Here is a 23,371-nt window from a genome sequence, read left to right as displayed (position 1 = left end):
AGGAATGGTTGTGCGCTTGGCTAGAGTAGAAAACTCCCCCTCGACCTTAGGGACTGTTTGCCATGTGTCCTTCCTGGGGTCGACCATAGGGAACAATTTCTTAAATATAGGAGAAGGGACAAAAGGTATGCCTGGCTTCTCCCACTCCTTATTCACTATGTCCGCCACCCGTTTAGGTATCGGAAAAGCATCAGGGTGCACCGGGACCTCAAGGAACTGTCCATCTTGCACAATTTTTCTGGGTTGACCAGATTGTCACAATCATCCAGAGTAGATAGTACCTCCTTAAGTAATGCGCGGAGATGCTCTAATTTAAATTTAAATGTCACAACATCAGGTTCTGCCTGCTGAGAAATTCTTCCTGTATCAGAAATTTCCCCATCTGACAAACCCTCCCTCACTGCCACTTCAGATTGGTGTGAGGATATGACAGAAAAATTATCATCAGCACCCTCCTGCTCTACAGTGTTTAAAACAGAGCAATCGCGCTTTCTCTGAAATGCTGGCATTTTGGATAAAATATTAGCTATGGAGTTATCCATTACTGCCGTCAATTACTGCATAGTAACAAGCATTGACGTGCTAGAAGTACTAGGGGTCGCCTGCGCGGGCATAACTGGTATAGACACAGAAGGAGATGATGTAGAACTATGTCTACTTCCTTCATCTGAGGAATCATCCTGGGCAACTTTACAATTTGTGACAGTTCTGTCCTTACTTTGTTTGGACGCAATGGCACAATTATCACACTATATTTGAATGGGGAACCACATTGGCTACCATACATACAGAACATGATCTATCTGAAGGTACAGACATGTTAAACAGGCTTAAACTGGTTAATAAAGCACAAAAACCGTTTTAAAACAAAACCGTTACTGTCTCTTTAAATGTTAAACAGGGCACACTTTATTACTGAATATGTGAAAAACTATGAAGGAATTATCCAATCTTTACCAAATTTTCACCACAGTGTCTTAATACATTCAAAGTATTGCACCCCAATTTTCAAGCTGTTAACCCTTAAAATGTGGAAACCGGAGCCGTTTTTAATTTTAACCCCCTTACAGTCCCAGCCACAGCCTTTGCTGCAACTTCACCAATCCCAGGGGGGTATATGATACCAAATGAAGCCTTCTAGGAACGTTTTTAGTGGATTCCAGACCCTCACACATGCAGCTGCATGTATTGAACTCAAAATTAACTGCACAGTAATGGCGCGAAAATGAGGCTCTGCCTACTACAGAGAAAGGCCCTTCCTGACTGGGAAGGTGTCTTAAAAAGTGCCTGGTGCTAAAAACGTTCCCCAATATTATAAAAGTGTGAAATACAACTTCAAACTGCATATAATACTTAAATAAAGCAATCGATTTAGCCCCTAAAAGTGTCTACCAGTTTTATAGCCCATATTAAGCCCTTTATTCTGTTTGAGACTAAGAAAATGGCTTACTGGTCCCCATGAGGGGAAATGACAGCCTTCCAGCATTACACAGTCTTGTTAGAAATATGGCTAGTCATACCTTAAGCAGAAGAGCCTGCTAACTGTTTCCCCCAACTGAAGTTATCTCATCTCAACAGTCCTATGTGGAAACAGCAATCGATTTTAGTTACTGTCTGCTAATATCATCTTCCTCTCACAAACAGAAATCTTCATCCCTTTCTGTTTCAGAGTAAATAGTACATACCAGCACTATTTTAAAATAACAAACTCTTGATAGAAGAATAAAAAACTACAACTAAACACCACAAACTCCTCACCATCCCCGAGGAGATGCTACTTGTTCAGAGCGGCAAGGAGAATGACTGGGGGGGCGGAGCCTGGGAGGGACTATATGGACAGCTCTTGCTGTGTGCTCTCCTTGCTTTTCCCTGTGGGGGAGGAGAATATCCCACAAGTAATGGATGACACTGTGGACCGGACACACCAATGGCTGCACACCTGAAAGCTCTGCAAATCTTTTGTGCAATGACAGGGCCAAAAACTGTCCCTTTAGGGGACTTTAAGAAAAGCCCTTCTCCAGTTCATCTTGGAGAACAGAATAAGTAGGTCCTCCACACCTTATGATAGAGGCAACGAGTAACCAGCTTACAAGCTTACAGTCCGCCTCAGAGAATCTAGACACTGATGAACAAAGAGTCCTTGGTCAGCAGATCCCTGCGACAAGGTAACTTCCATGGAGGAGATTACATCCCCACTAGATCCGTAAACCATATCCTTCCCGGCAAAGACGGAGCAGTCAGTATCACTGATGCCTGCTTGACTCGAGCCACTACACTAGTGGTAACGGTCGGAAGGATAGATTGAACCTCCAAGGAACCACTAATGCATCTGTTAGCTCCGCATAAGGATCCCTGTACCTCGACGCCTATCTGGGTAGCTTGATATTGAGACGTTATAAGATCTTCCTCTTGCAAATCTCTGCAAACACTTGGGATGGAGAGACCATTCTCCTGGATGAAAGGATTGTCTGCTGAGGAAATCCGCTTACCAGTTGTCCACACCCGGAATGTGGATCGCTGACAGTGAACAAATGTGGGTCTCCCCCACACCAGAATCTGAGATACTTCCCTCAAAACTAGGGAGCTTCTCGTTCCCCCCTGATGGTTGATGTAAGCTACAGAGGATAAATTGTTTGATTGGAATCTGTTTAACTGGGACGAACCCAGCAGAGGCCAAGCCTCTATTCCGAATGGTCCACTCTTTGAAAAACTTCTTTAGCTAGACCAAACGGAAGGGCAATAAACTAGAAGTGCTGGTCCAGGAATGCAAACCTTAGGAACTGGAAGTGGTCCTTGAGGATTGGTACGAGAAGGGAGCATCCTTCAGATCTATCGTGGTCATGAACTACCCCTCTCAAACGAGGGGAAGAATGGATCTTATTGTCTCCATCTTAAATGGCACTTTAAGTCCAGAAACGGATGGAAAGTTCCCTCCTTCTTAGGGACCACGAAAAAGTTTGAATAGTATCCCAAACCTCTCACTGCGATAGGCACCGGGACAATAACTCCTAGAGGACAGATCCCGTACACACCCCAGAAAGGCTTCCCTCCTTTCTGATCAGGAAGAAAGGAGGAATCTGCCCTTGGGTGGCTGAGACTTAAAACCTATCTTGTAACCCTGAGCTATGACCTCCAGGACCCATAGATACCTGCACATCCCTGAACCAAGCGACTGAAAAGAGTAACATACTGCCCCTACACGATCCAGAAGAGGACGAGGGACCGCCTACCATTCATGCCGATGTAAACTCGGCGGGCTACTTGCTCTGTTTGGATTTATTCCAGGACTGAGCCGGCTTCCGTGAGCTCTTGGTTTGCTCTGGCTTAGTGGAGGACTGCTGACATGGGCTTTATCAAAACGAAAATCATCCTTTAGATTAGTTCATATACTCTTGCGGTAGGAGGGCACCCTTGCCCCCTGTGACCGTAAAGATAATTGAGTCCAGGCCTGGACCAGACAAAAACAGAATTTATGCTTACCTGATAAATTACTTTCTCCAACGGTGTGTCCGGTCCACGGCGTCATCCTTACTTGTGGGATATTCTCTTCCCCAACAGGAAATGGCAAAGAGTCCCAGCAAAGCTGGTCACATGATCCCTCCTAGGCTCCGCCCACCCCAGTCATTCGACCGACGGACAGGAGGAAATATATATAGGAGAAACCATATGATACCGTGGTGACTGTAGTTAGAGAAAATAATTCATCAGACCTGATTAAAAAACCAGGGCGGGCCGTGGACCGGACACACCCTTGGAGAAAGTAATTTATCAGGTAAGCATAAATTCTGTTTTCTCCAACATTGGTGTGTCCGGTCCACGGCGTCATCCTTACTTGTGGGAACCAATACCAAAGCTTTAGGACACGGATGAAGGGAGGGAGCAAATCAGGTCACCTAAATGGAAGGCACCACGGCTTGCAAAACCTTTCTCCCAAAAATAGCCTCCGAAGAAGCAAAAGTATCAAATTTGTAAAATTTGGCAAAAGTGTGCAGTGAAGACCAAGTCGCTGCCTTACATATCTGGTCAACAGAAGCCTCGTTCTTGAAGGCCCAGGTGGAAGCCACAGCCCTAGTGGAGTGAGCTGTGATTCTTTCAGGAGGCTGCCGTCTGGCAGTCTCATAAGCCAATCGGATAATGCTTTTAAGCCAAAAGGAAAGAGAGGTAGAAGTCGCTTTTTGACCTCTCCTTTTACCAGAATAAACAACAAACAAGGAAGATGTTTGTCTGAAATCTTTAGTAGCCTCTAAATAGAATTTTAGAGCACGGACTACGTCCAAATTATGTAACAAACGTTCCTTCTTTGAAACTGGATTCGGACACAAAGAGGGTACAACTATCTCCTGGTTAATATTTTTGTTGGAAACAACTTTCGGAAGAAAACCAGGCTTAGTACGCAAAACCACCTTATCTGCATGGAACACCAGATAGGGCGGAGAACACTGCAGAGCAGATAACTCTGAAACTCTTCTAGCAGAAGAAATTGCAACCAAAAACAAAACTTTCCAAGATAGTAACTTAATATCTACGGAATGTAAGGGTTCAAACGGAACCCCTTGAAGAACTGAAAGAACTAGATTTAGACTCCAGGGAGGAGTCAAAGGTCTGTAAACAGGCTTGATCCTAACCAGAGCCTGAACAAATGCTTGAACATCTGGCACGGCTGCCAGTCTTTTGTGAAGTAAAACAGATAAAGCAGAGATCTGTCCCTTCAGAGAACTTGCAGATAATCCTTTCTCCAAACCTTCTTGTAGAAAGGATAGAATCTTAGGAATTTTTATCTTGTTCCATGGGAATCCTTTAGATTCACACCAACAGATATATTTTTTCCATATTTAAACACCAAAAAAACTCTTAACCATCTCCGTGGAGATGTTGCCTGTGCAACGGCAAAGAGAATGACTGGGGTGGGCGGAGCCTAGGAGGGATCATGTGACCAGCTTTGCTGGGACTCTTTGCCATTTCCTGTTGGGGAAGAGAATATCCCACAAGTAAGGATGACGCCGTGGACCGGACACACCAATGTTGGAGAAATCATTCCCTTATAGGGAGGGAAGAAGTCTAGACTTAGAAGTCATATCTGCAGACCATGACTTCAGCCAGAGCCCGACGGGCCTAAACAGAAAAAGCTGAAGCCATAGCATTCAAGCAAATAAACTGCCTAATAGCAGCACAGATAAAAGAATTAACAACCCTCAAGGCCGTAAATCTTTTCTGAGTAACGTCGAGGGGATCCTCCACCCTGATCAAATCCTATAAGGAGTCACACCAGAAGGTAGTTTCTCCAGTAACCACGGCAACAGCCGCCGGTTGAAACAAATATCCCGTATGTTGAAACATTTTTCTTAACAGAGTTTCCATCTTTTATCCATGGGCTCTTCAAACGAAGAACTCCTTTGTACGTTTAGCAAGGGTGAAGATAAAAGATGGAACCTCACAACTTCATTGAGAGTACAGGACTGGAGACAATTTGTTAAAGTGAGAAGAGGGAAAAAAGAAATCCAATCCTGTCCCATTCATTCTTTTTTTTAAAAATATTTTATTTTATTGAAGACACAGTGAAAAGCGACATTTCAACAAGGTTTAACATGCGGTTACAGAAGGAAGACATAAGTGATATTTCAAACACTTTTGGGGTTCAAGATTAACTAATAATAATACAAGAATTCCTTGTCCCAAATAACAGAACTTACAAGTATATGAAGTATTGTTTTTAACCTTTACAACAACTCACTGTACAAAGCTTCACTGTATGTCTACATTTTCCAATTTTGAACCTGAGAACTACGGCTCATACCCCTTAAGCCGCTCCCCCCCCCCCCCCCCCGCCGGGGAAGGGATGGGGATCACACACCAAAATAAAAACTTTACATAAAAACCACAGACTTTCTGAGGCTTCTGTTGAAACACCCCCTCCCACCCGGTTCTGAAGGTCCACGCCCCAGGGCGCCAGCGATCCAATAAATTGTAAGCCTGATCTGGTGTCATGACACTTCTACCCCCTGTCAAAATTTAAATTTCCACTCTCCCCTTAATTGTGCTTCTAGGATGTAATTTGTGTTTCTGAATGGGAATATTATCTGGGTTTGTTGTGTTGGATCTAGTATTTTAATATATTTCCCCCATTTTTTCATGAAATGTGCGGTCCTGTTTTGCAAATCCCCCAGGGCATCGGCCTGCTCGTAAATCATCTGCTGGTGCAATTCTCCCTTAAGATGTGCCAGATTGGGTGTTACACCCTTCATCCAATATTTTAAGATAAGTTTCCTAGCCTGTAAGACTATATTATGTAGGAGTATTCTAATTTCACGGGATTGGGTTTGGATATCCAAAAAGACTATAACCTGAGGCGAGAGGGTCCCATTCATTCTTAATAAATGTTCGCCATCTAACAGGAGCAGGTAAGGATAAGATACCACCCTGTCCTCAAACTCTATCCAATTTAGAAATTAAAGGTTCATCAGGCAATTTGGCCTCTGGAACCTCTGAATTTGCCAAAAACTTCCTTTAGAAGAAAACGCAAATTCCTAAACTAAAGTCTGGTTCCTCCGCAGCCGGAGGTTTAGAGGCAGCAGACTCCGGCCCAGAATGTTCATACTCTGAAGTCTCAGAAAGAACTTCATCCTCTGATAACCCTCAGTTAAATCCAATAAATTATCTGATGTACTCTGGGAAGGAGTGCAATACATAACCTTTCGCTTGCGCTTAGCAGGGCGAGGTAAAGCATTAAAGGCCGCAGACCCCACCGTCTGAACTGCGCAGTAACGTCTGGTGAAAAAAAGCCCCCTTCAGATGATCAGCAATGCTACGGGAAGACTGCATGTGTAGAGATAAGAATGTAGGGTACGCACCTCACTGGACGACATCTCCTCAGAGGTGGACGGCTCCGTGGTATCAAACATGTTTGATAATATCACATTATCAAGGCATATGGAACATAACTGAGAGGGTCGAAACTAAGGCCTCCTCACCATATAAACAGGAATGACTCATTAGGAATAGAGGGAGTGCCCTCTAAAGTAAAGAATCCTCCATCGCTAGTGCAATAACCGGAGAACTAGAGAAATAAAACATCTTATTTAATTAAACGTCCCTGCTATGAGAAAGCGCACTAAGCTTGTAAGCTGCATGGCTCTCAAAGTGAAAGTGAAACCTGTATATTCCATAACAGCCTATGAGCCCATAACATCTCACACATAAAGCAGCATAAAATCAAATAAACATATAAGATTATTCCCCCCTGTTCAATAATCCCCCTAAGGAGATATTAACCCTTGATTCTATACAGATAAAAGGAGTCACACTGTGACCCTGTCTTCTTGTGTTATCATACATGTATAAAATATGAAACGATCTTACCAGAATCTACGCCGTGGAACAGGAACACGGCCCTTCAAGTGTGACAGATAGTAGCATCGCTTCTGACATGGACTTGAGTGAAGAAAGCAGGCAGCGAAACTTGTCAACGCTGGATTGCCTATGGAGCTGTTAATATGAGTCGGGATGGTTTCTCAAAAAGACTCTCCCTGCATCTCCGGACTTTAACTTTAATCCATGCTCTCATTGAGAGGAGACTACTCAAAATCTTCTAACACTTCTCTGCCAACCTCCTGTGACGAAAGGCAAAGAATGACTGGGGTTATGAGGAAGTGGGGGAGGTATTTAAGCCTTTGGCTGGGGTGTCTTTGCCTCCTCCTGATGGCCAGGTTCAGTATATCCCACAAGTAAGGAATGCAGCTGTGGACTCTTCCCATATTAAGATGGAAATATAGTTTTGAAGAGAGCTGCTGGCATAGGAGGAAAACAATACCATGGTGAGTAGTAACCACGCCACTGTAGATGTACCCAGCAGTTTAATGTCCCATTAAATGCTTCATCAAGTCGTAAGATAACCAAATGACTTACCAAGATAACCACCATCAATACTGAAACGCTCATTCATTGTAAGAGTGAAAACTCCCTGAAAATGAAAAGTAAATGGTCAGTTATAAGGCTACTACTTACATTAATTCTATGCAACACATCCTGGTGTCATCCACAATGTGTGAAAATGGTATCCAATGTGTTCCCGATATATATATTTTTTTAATTGACAGCATTTAAAATATATATATATATATATATATATATATATATATATATATATATATATATATATATATATATATATATATATATATATATATATTCTACACACCCCAGTTAAAATGTCAGGTTTCTGTGATGTAAAAAAATGAGACAAAGATAAATCATTTCAGAACTTTTTCCACCTTTAATGTGACCTATAAACTGTACAACTCAATTGAAAAACAAACTGAAATCTTTTAGGTAAAGGGAAATAAAAAACTAAATTAATATATTTGCATAAGTGTGAACACCCTTTTATAACTGGGGATGTAGCTGTGTTCAGAATTAAGCAATCACATTCAAAATCATGTTAAATAGGAGTAAGCATACACCTGCCATCATTTAAAGTGCCTCTGATTAACCCCAAATAAAGTTCAGCTGCTCTAGTTGGTCTTTCCTGAAATTTTCTTAGTCGCATCCCACAGCAAAAGCCATGGTCCACAGAGAGCTTCCAAAGCATCAGAGGGATCTCATTGTTAAAAGGTATCAGTCAGGAGAAGGGTACAAAAGAATTTCCAAGGCATTAGATATACCATGGAACACAGTGAAGACAGTCATCATCAAGTGGAGAAAATATGGCACAACAGTGACATTAACAAGAACTGGACGTCCCTCCAAAATTGATGAAAAAACGAGAAGAAAACTGGTCTGGGAGGCAACCAAGAGGCCTACAGCAACATTAAAGGAGCTGCAGGATTATCTGGCAAGTACTGGCTGTGTGGTACATGTGACAACAATCTCACGTATTCTTCATATGTCTGGGCTATGGGGTAGAGTGGCAAGACGGAAGCCTTTTCTTATGAAGAAAAACATCCAAGCCAGGCTACATTTTGCAAAAACACATCTGAAGTCTCCCAAAAGCATGTGGTAAAAGGTGTTATGGTCTGATGAAACCAAGGTTGAACTTTTTGGCCATAATTCCAAAAGATATGTTTTGTGCAAAAACAACACTGCACATCACTAAAAGAACACCATACCCACAGTGAAGCATGGAGGTAGCAGCATCATGCTTTGGGGCTGTTTTTCTTCAGCTGGAACTGGGGCCTTAGTTAAGATAGAGGGAATTATGAACAGTTCCAAATACCAGTCAATATTGGCACAAAACCTTCAGGCTTCTGCTAGAAAGCTGAACATGAAGAGGAACTTCATCTTTCAGCATGACAACGACCCAAAGCATACATCCAAATCAACAAAGGAATGGCTTCACCAGAAGAAGATTAAAGTTTTGGAATGGCCCTGCCAGAGCCCAGACCTGAATCCGATTGAAAATCTGTGGGGTGATCTGAAGATGGCTGTGCACAGGAGATGCCCTCGCAATCTGACAGATTTGGAGTGTTTTTGCAAAGAAGAGTGGGCAAATCTTGCCAAGTCAAAATGTGCCATGCGGATAGACTCATACCTAAAAAGACTGAGTGCTGTAATAAAATCAAAAGGTGCTTCAACAAAGTATTAGTTTAAGGGTGTGCACACTTATGCAACCATATTATTTTATTTTTATATTTTTTCTTCCCTCTACCTAAAACATTTCAGTTTGTTTTTCAATTGAGTTGTACAGTTTATAGGTTACATTAAAGATAAAGTTCTGAAATGATTTATCTTTGTCTCATTTTTTACATAACAGAAACCTGACATTTTAACAGGGGTGTGTAGACTTTTTATATTGTGTGTGTGTATATATATATATATATATATATATATATATATACTGGAATATTAGAAATAACACTTAGCATGTATAATATCTCCATAAACAACATGACACAAGCCAAGATAAAAACAACAACAACAAAAAAAAAACTTACTGGTTTCATTCCTGTTAACATTCCCACATATCCAACAAAACTTGTTGATAGAAAAACGGTTTTATTATTTCTTTGGAAATTCACATTCACAACTAATGGACGCAGCAGCTCAGTGACCATCCATGAATTGTTTTTCACATCCCAACTAATCAATAAAATAAAAAAAAATAAAAAAAAAAGTGTTAAAATATTGTTTAACAAACAAACAGGACTGCTTGCAAAACACAAACCAGGGGAATATATTTGTCAGCACATAAAGGCCTAGATCATACTCCTATGGTAAATAGCACCAATAGTTAAAAATCTCCATTTTATTTTTGAACCAGTTTCCTAAATGAATGTGATGAAGCCCTAAATGTTTACAAATCTCAAGGTCATTAGAGGAACTTCTCAAAGTGCCTTGTGCTTTTCATATGTTTTTATTTAATTTTTCCCTGCAAAAAAACCATCAGGAACTTTGAACTAAGGACCCTTACTACAGTAGATTTTTAGATTCAACAGTCTTTTTACGTTTATGGTTTAATTTATGAATGAAAATCATTCTTTTTCAGTATAATAAAAAATGTAAACTAAGCATCTTATACCAAACTAAAATATGATCATCACAATGATCTTTTATTATCGTTATGAAGTCTCTGGACAGAAGAAAAAAATATTAAATATAAAATTACACGATGAATTGAAATTGATTAAATGAATTCATAACCTTGGCATTCATCAATAACAAATCAATTAGCGGTTATGTATTGTGTCGGTTTTGCAGAACCCATGTTGTGGTTAGATCACAAACAATTTGAACAACAGATCTGTTTCTAAACTGGACTGAACTATAACACACACACATATATACACAGTCATATGCAAAAGTTTAGGCACCGCTGACAATTTCCATGATTTTTATTTATAAATAATTGGGTGTTTGGATCAGCATTTTCATTTTGATCTATCAAATAACTGAAGAACACAGTAATATTTCAGTAGTGAAATGAGGTTTATTGGATTAACAGAAAATGTGCAATATGCATCAAAATGAAATTAGACAAGTGCATAAATTTGGGCCACCTTGTCATTTTGTTGATTTGAATACCTGTAACTACCTATCACTGATTAATTGGAACACACAATTGGTTTGGTGAGCCCATTAAGCCTTGAACTTCATAGACAGGTGAATCCAATCATGAGAAAAGGTATTAAAGGTGGCCAATTGCAAGTTGTTGTTCTCTTTGACTCTCCTCTGAAGAGTGGCAACATGGGGGCCTCAAAACAACTCTCAAATTACCTGGAAACAAAGATTGTTCAACATTATGGTTTAGGGGAAGGCTACAAAAAGCAATCCCAGAGATTTAAGCTGCCAGTGTCCACTGTAAGGAACATAGTGAGGAAATAGAAGACCACAGGCACAGTTCTTGTTAAGGCCAGAAGTAAAATATCGAAAAGGCAAAGGATGGTGAGAACGGTCAAAAACAGCCCACAGACCACCTCCAAACCTACAACATCATCTTGCTGCAGATAGTGTCACTGTGCATCGTTCAACAATTCAGTGTATGGGAGAGTTATGCGGAAGAAGCCTTTCCTGCACACACGCCACAAACAGAGTTGCTTAAGGTATGCAAACACACATTTGGACAAGCCAACTTCATTTTGGAAGAAGGTGCTGTGGACTGATGAAACAAAGATGGAGTTATTTGGTCATAACAAGGGGCGTTATGCATGGCGGCAAAAGAACACAGCATTCCAAGACAAACACTTGCTACCCACAGTAAAATTTGGTGGATGTTCCATCATGCTATGGGGCTGTGTGGCCAGTGCCGGTACTGGGAATCTTGTTAAAGTTGAGGGTCGCATGGATTGCACTCAATATCAGCAGATACTTGGGAATAATGTTGAGGAATCAGTCACAAAGTCGAAGTTACGCCGGAGCTGGATATTTCAACAAGACAACGACCTAAAACACTGCTCAAAATCTACTCTGGCATTTATGCAGCGGAACAAGTACAATGTTCTGGAATGGCAATCCCAGTCCCCAGACCTGAATATCATTGAAAATCTGTGGGGTGATATGAAGCAAGCTGTCCATGCTCGACAACCATCAAACCTAATTGAACTGGAGATGTTTTGCAAGGAGGAATGGTCCAAAATACCTTCATCCAGAATCCAGAAACTCATTACAGGCTATAGGAAGCGTCTAGAGGCTGTTATTTCTGCTAAAGGAGGCTCTACTAAATATTATTGCGATATTACTGTTGGGGTGCCCAAATTTATGCAGCTGTCTAATTTCGTTTTGATGCATATTGCACATTTTCTGTTAATCCAATAAACCTCATTTCACTACTGAAATATTACTGTGTCCTTCAGTTATTTGATAGATCAAAATGAAATTGCTGATCCAAAACACCCAATTATTTATAAATGAAAATTATGGAAATTGTCAGGGGTGTCTAAACTTTTGCATACGACTGTATATAAATATATACACGAGTCCTATTACAATAAACACAATTATGGTTTTGCGGTTGTAAATGAACCTTTTTATCATGTTGAACATAAACGTGATTTGAACACACAAACCATCAGTGATATTGTTCAGTTACAATACGAATAATTTAATTCACATGAATCTCTGCAGTCTTTTGTATATTAAAACAAATATGAAAGGTTTCTATACTCACCCAAGAAATAATCCAAAATCTAGATTTCTGGCATGATACAACTTTCCTTTTGAAATAAAAAAAATAAAATTGTTACATATGAAAACATTTAAAACAAATTTATATATATATATATATATATATATATATATATATATATATATATATATATATATATATATATATATATATATATATATATATATATATATATATATATATATATATATATGTGTTACAAAGTTAAGCTTACCAGATTTATCTTCTGCCACCAATGACGTGCACACAGTGAACACTTCATAGAATATATTAAACAGGATGACCTCACCTAACAGAAAAATGAGACAGAAACTAAAATTAACAAGACATTTTTGTATGGTGAATGTAAAGTAATAGGCATCACAATTTGTCCTTTTAGATCTGTCTCTGGTAAAAGTTATATTTGAAATTCCATCAACTGTAACATTAAAAAGGAAATTTAACGACATGTTGGATACAGTATATAAACTGTACTACATGTTTTCTCAAGAAAAGAATATTATACATGTCCAGAGACCAGTTAGAGGAGGGAGAAGAGAACGGCGGGACATTATACTTTGTAAACACTTCATAAAACAAATAAAAAAAAATATCTTTAGTTTGTTTATACTAACCTTAATCAAGCACTTTTATTTGTATTGAGTAGTTTGTACTTTACTGCTTATCTGTGTCAGATTAGTTATGCCTGATAGGGGAGTAAACGTGTGTACCGTTTAAATGCGCTAGAAGCAAATTGGAACTTTTATTTTTAATTTTTTTATTGTATGCTCTATCGGAATCATGAAAGGAAATATTGGGGTTTTGTGTCTCTTTAAAGCAGTGGTCTCAAAGTATTGGCTCCAGGGCCATATGTGGCCCTCAATATAATTTAATCTGGCCCTCCCTTGTATAATAGATAAACTATAAATTTTATTTTTTTAGGGTTCTAAGAGGTGTAACTAGTTGATGTTCTACTTTTTACGTTGTTATACAGTTCCAGATCACTTCACTTCACTTGGCACTCACAAGATAAATATAGACAACTGTGTATGTCTATAGTGGGCTACAACTCCCACTATGCACTACTACTAAATGTTGCTTCTAGTTCTTAGTATATCCAGCTTTGGAGCACTTACTCAGTTCAAGTTGCCCCAATGGGAGAAGAACACTTGGCCAGTGGCCCCCAGATACATTGAGTTTGATACCCCTGCTTTAAAGGGTCATTCTAGTGCAAAACAAACATGCTCCAATTCGTTAGAGCGTGTTATTTTAGCACTAGCCATCCTGCAATGCTACATGTTTAACCCTCAAAAGAGGTTATATACATAGTTAAAAGTATTTTTTGGGAGCTGCAGAAGCCTGCTGGTTCGGATCGGAAACTGCGCTGAACCAATCAGCAGCGCTAGTCACACGACCCAGCTGTGTAATTACCACTGATTAGCTCAGCAGCTGTATCCTTTTTTTGCAGGTTAAACACACAGCATTGCAGACTCGCTGGTGCTAAAAACTACATGTTCTAACTAATTAGAACAGATAATTTTGCACTGGAATATCCCTTTAATGCCGACATTTTGTCAGCAACTCTTCTTCAATAACATGTGTCCGATTGTGCTCCAAGTCTTTAGAAAGTATGTGTAACATATCATTACGCAAACTTAAAAAAAAGGGTGTGCCTTTTACAGATTTGTTTATTACAACACCGCCTGTTACAGTAAAGATTCATATGAACACTGTGTCTGCATACAAAAGCTTATTTCTACTAGTTTTGTGAATCTTTACAAATATTTGCAATAAAGCAAGCAATGAACGTAAGCAGAAAAATAAAGAGACACTTTGGAACCACAGATTTTCTACATATTAGTGACACTACACTGACTGCACACAGCACTGGGAGTGTCACATTATACCGACTTGTCAAAGAGCTGCACCCTCTATGACAGGCAGTGCAACTAACTGAGCCTGTATAGTTAGTGCTCATTATTGCCTGTACTTTTTATGCTTTAACCTGAACTACCTATTTATCAACATTTTTATATATTTGGTATTTTTTAGAGGTAAAAGAGCTGCTTTTTAACTTAGGGCAATGCCCTACAAAAGGCCCTTTTTTTAAAAAAATGTTGTTTATTTTTTTCTGTAATGTTAGACTTTTTTATTTTTGTAATTTAATGTTAGGTTTTTTTATTTTAATTGTAATTTAGTAGTAATTGGGGTTAATTTAGGGGGTGTTAGGTTAGGGGGCTTAGTAATTAAATTAGTTATTTTTGCATTGTGGGGTTAGCAGTTTAGGGGTTAATTTATTAATTAGGGTTATTGCGATGTGGGGGTTTGGCAGTTTAGGGGTTAATAGGTTTATTGCCGATGTGGGGTGTTGGCGGTTCAAGGGTTAATAGGTTTATTGCGATGTGGGGGGCTGGCGGTTTAGGGGTTAATATTTGCAGTTTAGGGTTAATAACTATTATTTTGCGATGTGGGGGTTGACGGTTTAGGTGTTTATTAATACTTTGTGCAGGAGTTTAGTTTTTTTTTGTATACTTCGTGCAGGCGGTTACGTGTTTTTATTTCTTGCGGGCGGTTACGTATTTTTTTGTTATTTTGTGTGGTTGCGTGTTTTTTTATTTTTTATTAAGGCTTCGGGTTTGCCAACGCTGCATCCAGGTGGATTCCGAAAATGGCAGGGTGGTGAAAGAATCCACCTTTAGTGAATTCTTTCACCACCCTGACATTTTTGGAATCCACCTGAATGCAGCTGCGCTGCATCCAGGTGGATTCTTTTGACTGCGCGCCCAGCCAACATTCCTTTGAGGATGCGTGCCCAACTGGCAACACCGACGGACGTGTTACAAACTCGATTATAGTGTATATATATATATATATATATATATATATATTCTAAATAAACATTTCACATTATGTGAATAACATATGCAATGATTTAAAAAAAAAATAATATTCTCATACAGTTTAATTTTAATCATGTGATCAAGAAATTCCTTATAACTATCTATATAGACCCGTATGTATCACTATTTGTCTATTAATCTATGTATCTATCAGTAGATGTCAGACTATCATGTATCTATCTTTATCTGTCTAATTTATCTGTCTGTCTCTATGTATTCCTTTTTAACTATCCATCTATTTATTTGCCTTGACATTTATCAGTATATTTTAAATTGAACTTCAAGTGACTTGAAAACAAGTTACTTTTTCTTCTCTTCAAACACTATTTTATGTCACATGGGCATAATTATTCTAATTAGGGTGGCTGGTACATCATAGTATATACAGTTACATCTTGCAGTTTGGACAAGCATGTTACAGATATAAGTAAGCGCCGGCAATTGGTGTGAAACCCGTAAAATGTCCACGTCTTTGTTACCTCTGTGTGTATATTCTTATTTTTAAAGGGACACTGAACCCAATTTTTTTTCTTTCGTGATTCATAGAGCATGCAATTTTAAGCAACTTTCTAGTGTACTCCTATTATCAAATTTTCTTTGTTCTCTTTATTTGAAAAAAGCATCTAGGCTTTTTTTTTTTGGTTTAGAACTCTGGACAGAAGTTTTTTATTGGTGGATCCAACAATCAGCAAGAACAACCCAGGTTGTTCACCAAAAATGGGCTGGCATCTAAACTTACATTCTTGCATTTCAAATGAAGATACCAAGAGAATGAAAAAAATTTGATAATAGGAGTAAATTAGAAAGTTGCTTAAAATGTCATGCTCTATCTGAATCCCGAAAGAAAAAAAATGGGTTCAGTGTCCCTTTAAGTATTTTGGAATAAAGATTCTTTGTTTTCATAATAGCACTTGAGTGTGGCAGTCAACCTTGTATGTTTGTTGGATACCTACGTAAGCAGCCCGCATGTGTCTGAGGCACTGCATGCAATGAAAAACTGCTGCAATCTAATGCTCTTGCAAATGTACAAAGTTATTGCAAAACTGCTGATAATAGAAATAAACTGGAGAGTTGTCTAACATTGCATGCTGTACCTGAATCATGAAAGAAAAATGGAAGGTTTCATATCCCTTTAGACCCTTATAACCAGTAATAAACAAGAACAAAGATGCCAACAATATTAATAAATAAAAACTCTTATGAACATATATGAAAAGCCTAAGAACTGTAGAATATACATCAGCCACTTTATTAGGTACACCTTGCTAGTACCGGGTTGGGCCCCTTTTACCTTCAGAACTGCCTTAATTCTTCATGGCATAGATACAACAAGGTGTTGGAAACATTCCTCAGACATTTTGGTCCATATTGACGTGATAGCATCACGCAGTTGCTGCAGATTTGTCGGCTGCACATTCATGATGCGAATCTCCCATTCCACCACATCCCAAAGGTGCTCTATTGGATTGAGATCTGGCGACTGTGGAGGCCATTGCAGTACAGTGAACTCATTGTCATGTTAAAGAGACCATTTTGATATGATTTGAGCTTTGTGGCATGGTGCATTATCCTGCTGGAAGTAGCCATCAGAAGATGGGAACACTGTAGTCATAAAAAGGATGGACATGGTCAGCAACAATACTCAGGTAGGCCGTGGCATTTAAATGATGCTCAATTGGTACTAAGGGGCCCAAAGTGTGCCAAGAAAATATCCCCCACACCATTACACCACCACCACCAGCCTGAACTGTTGATGCAAGGCAGGATGGATCCATGCTTTCATGTTTATTCCAAATTCTGACCCTACCATCTTAATGTTGCAGCTGAAATTGAGAGACTCATCAGACCAGGCAACATTTTTCCAATCTTCTATTGTCCAATTTTGGTGAGCCTGGGCGAATTGTAGCCTCAGTTTCCTGTTCTTAGCTGACAGGAGTGGCACCCGGTGTGGTCTTCGGCTGCTTCAAGTTTTGACGTGTTGTGCGTTCAGAGATGGTATTCTGCATACCTTGGTTGTAACAAGTGGTTATTTGAGTTACTGTTGCCTTTCTATCATTTAAAACCAATCTGCCCATTCTCCTCTGACCTCAACAAGGCATTGTCGTCCACACACCTGGCGCTCACTGGATATTTTCTCTTTTTTGGACCATTCTCTGTAAACCCTAGAGATGATTGTCCCTGAAAATCCCAGTAGATCAGCAGATTTTGAACTACTCAGACCAGCCTGTCTGGCACCAATAACCATGCCACATTCAAAGTCACTTAAATCCCCTTTCTTCCCCATCCTGATGCTCGATTTGAACTTCAGCAACTCCATCTAATTATTAGATATATGGGTACAAAATGTGTGTCCTGCAAAAACGTGTACCAGACACACACACATTTCCAAAGTGTGGTCTACTCTCCACAAAACAGAATGGTACATGTGTTCACATGATGCAAGTCCTGTTCCCATGGCCGCCACTAGAAATTTTGGGGCCCCTGACTGACTTAACCATGGATTAGGGCCCTCCCTTGACATGTGCAATTTTTGACACAGACACCCAAACAGACACTCAGCACTTGTTTACATTGACCAGACAAGTAATAAGGTAGCTACAGTTTTGTCAAAAAAGGAGCTTTAAAAGACAAAATATGGAGTTCTGATTATCTTTTTGTCAACTATATCATGACAACAGCATGCATTGGCTGAAAAGGGCCCTGAACTGCCTAAACAATAATTGAAAGGTTAAGTGGTGGATTGGTGACTTCCAGAAAGGTCTGTCTCAAAGGCTGTAGAAAGATGTGAATAATCAGTAGTAAGGTCAAAATGTCCTAAAAAGGAACAGACAATGGACACACACACAAACTTGCACATACACACAAGGAAACACCCACACAGACAGCTTTAGAAAACACAAAGACATACACACACACAGAGAGACACCCACAGAAAACACACAAAGAAATATATACACACACACACACTCACTGAGACATCCACAGAAAACACACCCTCACAGAGACACCCACAGAAAATGCAAAAAGACATACAGGGAGTGCAGAATTATTAGGCAAGTTGTATTTTTGAGGATTAATTTTATTATTGAACAACAACCATGTTCTCAATGAACCCAAAAACTCATTAATATCAAAGCTGAATAGTTTTGGAAGTAGTTTTTAGTTTGTTTTTAGTTATAGCTATTTTAGGGGGATATCTGTGTGTGCAGGTGACTATTACTGTGCATAATTATTAGGCAACTTAACAAAAAACAAATATATACCCATTTCAATTATTTATTTTTACCAGTGAAACCAATATAACATCTCAACATTCACAAATATACATTTCTGACATTCAAAAACAAAAACAAATCAGTGACCAATATAGCCACCTTTCTTTGCAAGGACACTCAAAAGCCTGCCATCCATGGATTCTGTCAGTGTTTTGATCTGTTCACCATCAACATTGCGTGCAGCAGCAACCACAGCCTCCCAGACACTGTTCAGAGAGGTGTACTGTTTTCCCTCCTTGTAAATCTCACATTTGAAGATGGACCACAGGTTCTCAATGGGGTTCAGATCAGGTGAATAAGGAGGCCATGTCATTAGATTTTCTTCTTTTATACCCTTTCTTGCCAGCCACGCTGTGGAGTACTGTGATGGAGCATTGTCCTGCATGAAAATCATGTTTTTCTTGAAGGATGCAGACTTCTTCCTGTACCACTGCTTGAAGAAGGTGTCTTCCAGAAACTGGCAGTAGGACTGGGAGTTGAGCTTGACTCCATCCTCAACCCGAAAAGGCCCCACAAGCTCATCTTTGATGATACCAGCCCAAACCAGTACTCCACCTCCACCTTGCTGGCGTCTGAGTCGGACTGGAGCTCTCTGCCCTTTACCAATCCAGCCACGGGCCCATCCACCTGGCCCATCAAGACTCACTCTCATTTCATCAGTCCATAAAACCTTAGAAAAAACATAATTTATGTAAGAACTTACCTGATAAATTAATTTCTTTCATATTAGCAAGAGTCCATGAGCTAGTGACGTATGGGATATACATTCCTACCAGGAGGGGCAAAGTTTCCCAAACCTCAAAATGCCTATAAATACACCCCTCACCACACCCACAATTCAGTTTAACGAATAGCCAAGAAGTGGGGTGATAAAAAAGTGCGAAAGCATATAAAATAAGGAATTGGAATAATTGTGCTTTATACAAAATCATAACCACCACAAAAAAAGGGCGGGCCTCATGGACTCTTGCTAATATGAAAGAAATGAATTTATCAGGTAAGTTCTTACATAAATTATGTTTTCTTTCATGTAATTAGCAAGAGTCCATGAGCTAGTGACGTATGGGATAATGATTACCCAAGATGTGGATCTTTCCACACAAGAGTCACTAGAGAGGGAGGGATAAAATAAAGACAGCCAATTCCTGCTGAAAATAATCCACACCCAAAATAAAGTTTAATGAAAAACATAAGCAGAAGATTCAAACTGAAACCGCTGCCTGAAGTACTTTTCTACCAAAAACTGCTTCAGAAGAAGAAAATACATCAAAATGGTAGAATTTAGTAAAAGTATGCAAAGAGGACCAAGTTGCTGCTTTGCAAATCTGAGCAACCGAAGCTTCATTCCTAAACGCCCAGGAAGTAGAAACTGACCTAGTAGAATGAGCTGTAATCCTCTGAGGCGGAGTTTTACCCGACTCAACATAGGCAAGATGAATTAAAGATTTCAACCAAGATGCCAAAGAAATGGCAGAAGCTTTCTGGCCTTTTCTAGAACCGGAAAAGATAACAAATAGACTAGAAGTCTTTCGGAAAGATTTAGTAGCTTCAACATAATATTTCAAAGCTCTAACAACATCCAAAGAATGCAACGATTTCTCCTTAGAATTCTTAGGATTAGGACATAATGAAGGAACCACAATTTCTCTACTAATGTTGTTGGAATTCACAACTTTAGGTAAAAATTCAAAAGAAGTTCGCAACACCGCCTTATCCTGATGAAAAATCAGAAAAGGAGACTCACAAGAAAGAGCAGATAATTCAGAAACTCTTCTGGCAGAAGAGATGGCCAAAAGGAACAAAACTTTCCAAGAAAGTAATTTAATGTCCAATGAATGCATAGGTTCAAACGGAGGAGCTTGAAGAGCCCCCAGAACCAAATTCAAACTCCAAGGAGGAGAAATTGACTTAATGACAGGTTTTATACGAACCAAAGCTTGTACAAAACAATGAATATCAGGAAGAATAGCAATCTTTCTGTGAAAAAGAACAGAAAGAGCAGAGATTTGTCCTTTCAAGGAACTTGCGGACAAACCCTTATCTAAACCATCCTGAAGAAACTGTAAAATTCGCGGTATTCTAAAAGAATGCCAAGAAAAATGATGAGAAAGACACCAAGAAATATAAGTCTTCCAGACTCTATAATATATCTCTCTAGATACAGATTTACGAGCCTGTAACATAGTATTAATCACAGAGTCAGAGAAACCTCTTTGACCAAGAATCAAGCGTTCAATCTCCATACCTTTAAATTTAAGGATTTCAGATCCTGATGGAAAAAAGGACCTTGAGACAGAAGGTCTGGTCTTAACGGAAGAGTCCACGGTTGGCAAGAGGCCATCCGGACAACATCCGCATACCAAAACCTGTGAGGCCATGCCGGAGCTACCAGCAGAACAAACGAGCATTCCTTCAGAATCTTGGAGATTACTCTTGGAAGAAGAACTAGAGGCGGAAAGATATAGGCAGGATGATACTTCCAAGGAAGTGATAATGCATCCACTGCCTCCGCCTGAGGATCCCGGGATCTGGACAGATACCTGGGAAGTTTCTTGTTTAGATGAGACGCCATCAGATCTATTTCCGGAAGTTCCCACATTTGAACAATCTGAAGAAATACCTCTGGGTGAAGAGACCATTCGCCCGGATGCAACGTTTGGCGACTGAGATAATCCGCTTCCCAATTGTCTATACCTGGGATATGAACCGCAGAGATTAGACAGGAGCTGGATTCCGCCCAAACCAAAATTCGAGATACTTCTTTCATAGCCAGAGGACTGTGAGTGTGAGTGTGTTGTGACATTGTCTGTCTGAAAACAAATGAACGATTCTCTCTTCAGAAGAGGCCAAAACTGAAGAGCTCTGAAAATTGCACGGAGTTCCAAAATATTGATCGGCAATCTCACCTCCTGAGATTCCCAAACTCCTTGTGCCATCAGAGATCCCCACACAGCTCCCCAACCTGTGAGACTTGCATCTGTTGAAATTACAGTCCAGGTCGGAAGCACAAAAGAAGCCCCCTGAATTAAACGATGGTGATCTGTCCACCACGTTAGAGAGTGTCGAACAATCGGTTTTAAAGATATTAATTGAGATATCTTTGTGTAATCCTTGCACCATTGATTCAGCATACAGAGCTGAAGAGGTCGCATGTGAAAACGAGCAAAGGGGATCGCGTCCGATGCAGCAGTCATAAGACCTAGAATTTCCATGCATAAGGCTACCGAAGGGAATGGATGTGACTGAAGGTTTCGACAAGCTGCAATCAATTTTAGACGTCTCTTGTCTGTTAAAGACAGAGTCATGGACACAATCTATCTGGAAACCCAGAAAGGTTACCCTTGTCTGAGGAATCAAAGAACTTTTTGGTAAATTGATCCTCCAACCATGATCTTGAAGAAACAACACAAGTCGATTCGTATGAGATTCTGCTAAATGTAAAGACTGAGCAAGTACCAAGATATCGTCCAAATAAGGAAATACCACAATACCCTGTTCTCTGATTACAGACAGAAGGGCACCGAGAACCTTTGTAAAAATTCTTGGAGCTGTAGCTAGGCCAAACGGCAGAGCCACAAACTGGTAATGCTTGTCCAGAAAAGAGAATCTCAGGAACTGATAATGATCTGGATGAATCGGAATATGCAGATATGCATCCTGTAAATCTATTGTGGACATATAATTCCCTTGCTGAACAAAAGGCAAGATAATCCTTACAGTTACCATCTTGAACGTTGGTATCCTTACATAACGATTCAATATTTTTAGATCCAGAACTGGTCTGAAGGAATTCTCCTTCTTTGGTACAATAAAGAGATTTGAATAAAACCCCATCCCCTGTTCCGGAACTGGAACTGGCATAATTACTCCAGCCAACTCTAGATCTGAAATACAATTTAGAAATGCTTGAGCTTTCACTGGATTTACTGGGACACGGGAAAGAAAAAATCTCTTTGCAGGAGGTCTCATCTTGAAACCAATTCTGTACCCTTCTGAAACAATGTTCTGAATCCAAAGATTGTGAACAGAATTGATCCAAATTTCTTTGAAAAAACGTAACCTGCCCCCTACCAGCTGAGCTGGAATGAGGGCCGCACCTTCATGTGGACTTAGAAGCAGGCTTTGCCTTTCTAGCAGGCTTGGATTTATTCCAGACTGGAGATGGTTTCCAAACTGAAACTGCTCCTGAGGATGAAGGATCAGGCTTTTGTTCTTTGTTGAAACGAAAGGAACGAAAACGATTATTAGCCCTGTTTTTACCTTTAGATTTTTTATCCTGTGGTAAAAAAGTTCCTTTCCCACCAGTAACAGTTGAGATAATAGAATCCAACTGAGAACCAAATAATTTGTTACCCTGGAAAGAAATGGAAAGCAGAGTTGATTTAGAAGCCATATCAGCATTCCAAGTCTTAAGCCATAAAGCTCTTCTAGCTAAAATAGCTAGAGACATAAACCTGACATCAACTCTGATAATATCAAAAATGGCATCACAGATAAAATTATTAGCATGCTGAAGAAGAATAATAATATCATGAGAATCATAATTTGTTACTTGTTGCGCTAAAGTTTCCAACCAAAAAGTTGAAGCTGCAGCAACATCAGCC

At 39.6% G+C, this 23,371-nt stretch overlaps 1 protein-coding gene across 2 annotated transcripts in view; it reads right to left on the bottom strand.

Moving 5' to 3' along the window:
• The window catches only part of ASAH1 (N-acylsphingosine amidohydrolase 1), a 171,053-nt gene that overhangs the window by 116,602 nt on the left and 31,080 nt on the right, over positions 1-23,371 (bottom strand). The window contains exons 6-9 of one of the 2 annotated variants that reach the window (XM_053703906.1): positions 12,828-12,902; positions 12,596-12,641; positions 9,927-10,071; positions 7,903-7,957 (exon numbers count right to left, since the gene is read on the bottom strand). In XM_053703906.1, the coding sequence (XP_053559881.1) occupies positions 7,903-7,957; positions 9,927-10,071; positions 12,596-12,641; positions 12,828-12,902 (321 nt within the window). The remainder of the gene's footprint in view (positions 1-7,902; positions 7,958-9,926; positions 10,072-12,595; positions 12,642-12,827; positions 12,903-23,371) is intronic. The other variant, XM_053703905.1, reaches the window with a different exon arrangement.

This window comes from Bombina bombina, chromosome 2 (assembly GCF_027579735.1).
Source record: "Bombina bombina isolate aBomBom1 chromosome 2, aBomBom1.pri, whole genome shotgun sequence".
NCBI lineage: Eukaryota > Metazoa > Chordata > Amphibia > Anura > Bombinatoridae > Bombina > Bombina bombina.
Note: the sequence above shows the minus strand (reverse complement) of the source record. Positions and strands in the feature narration are given on the sequence as shown.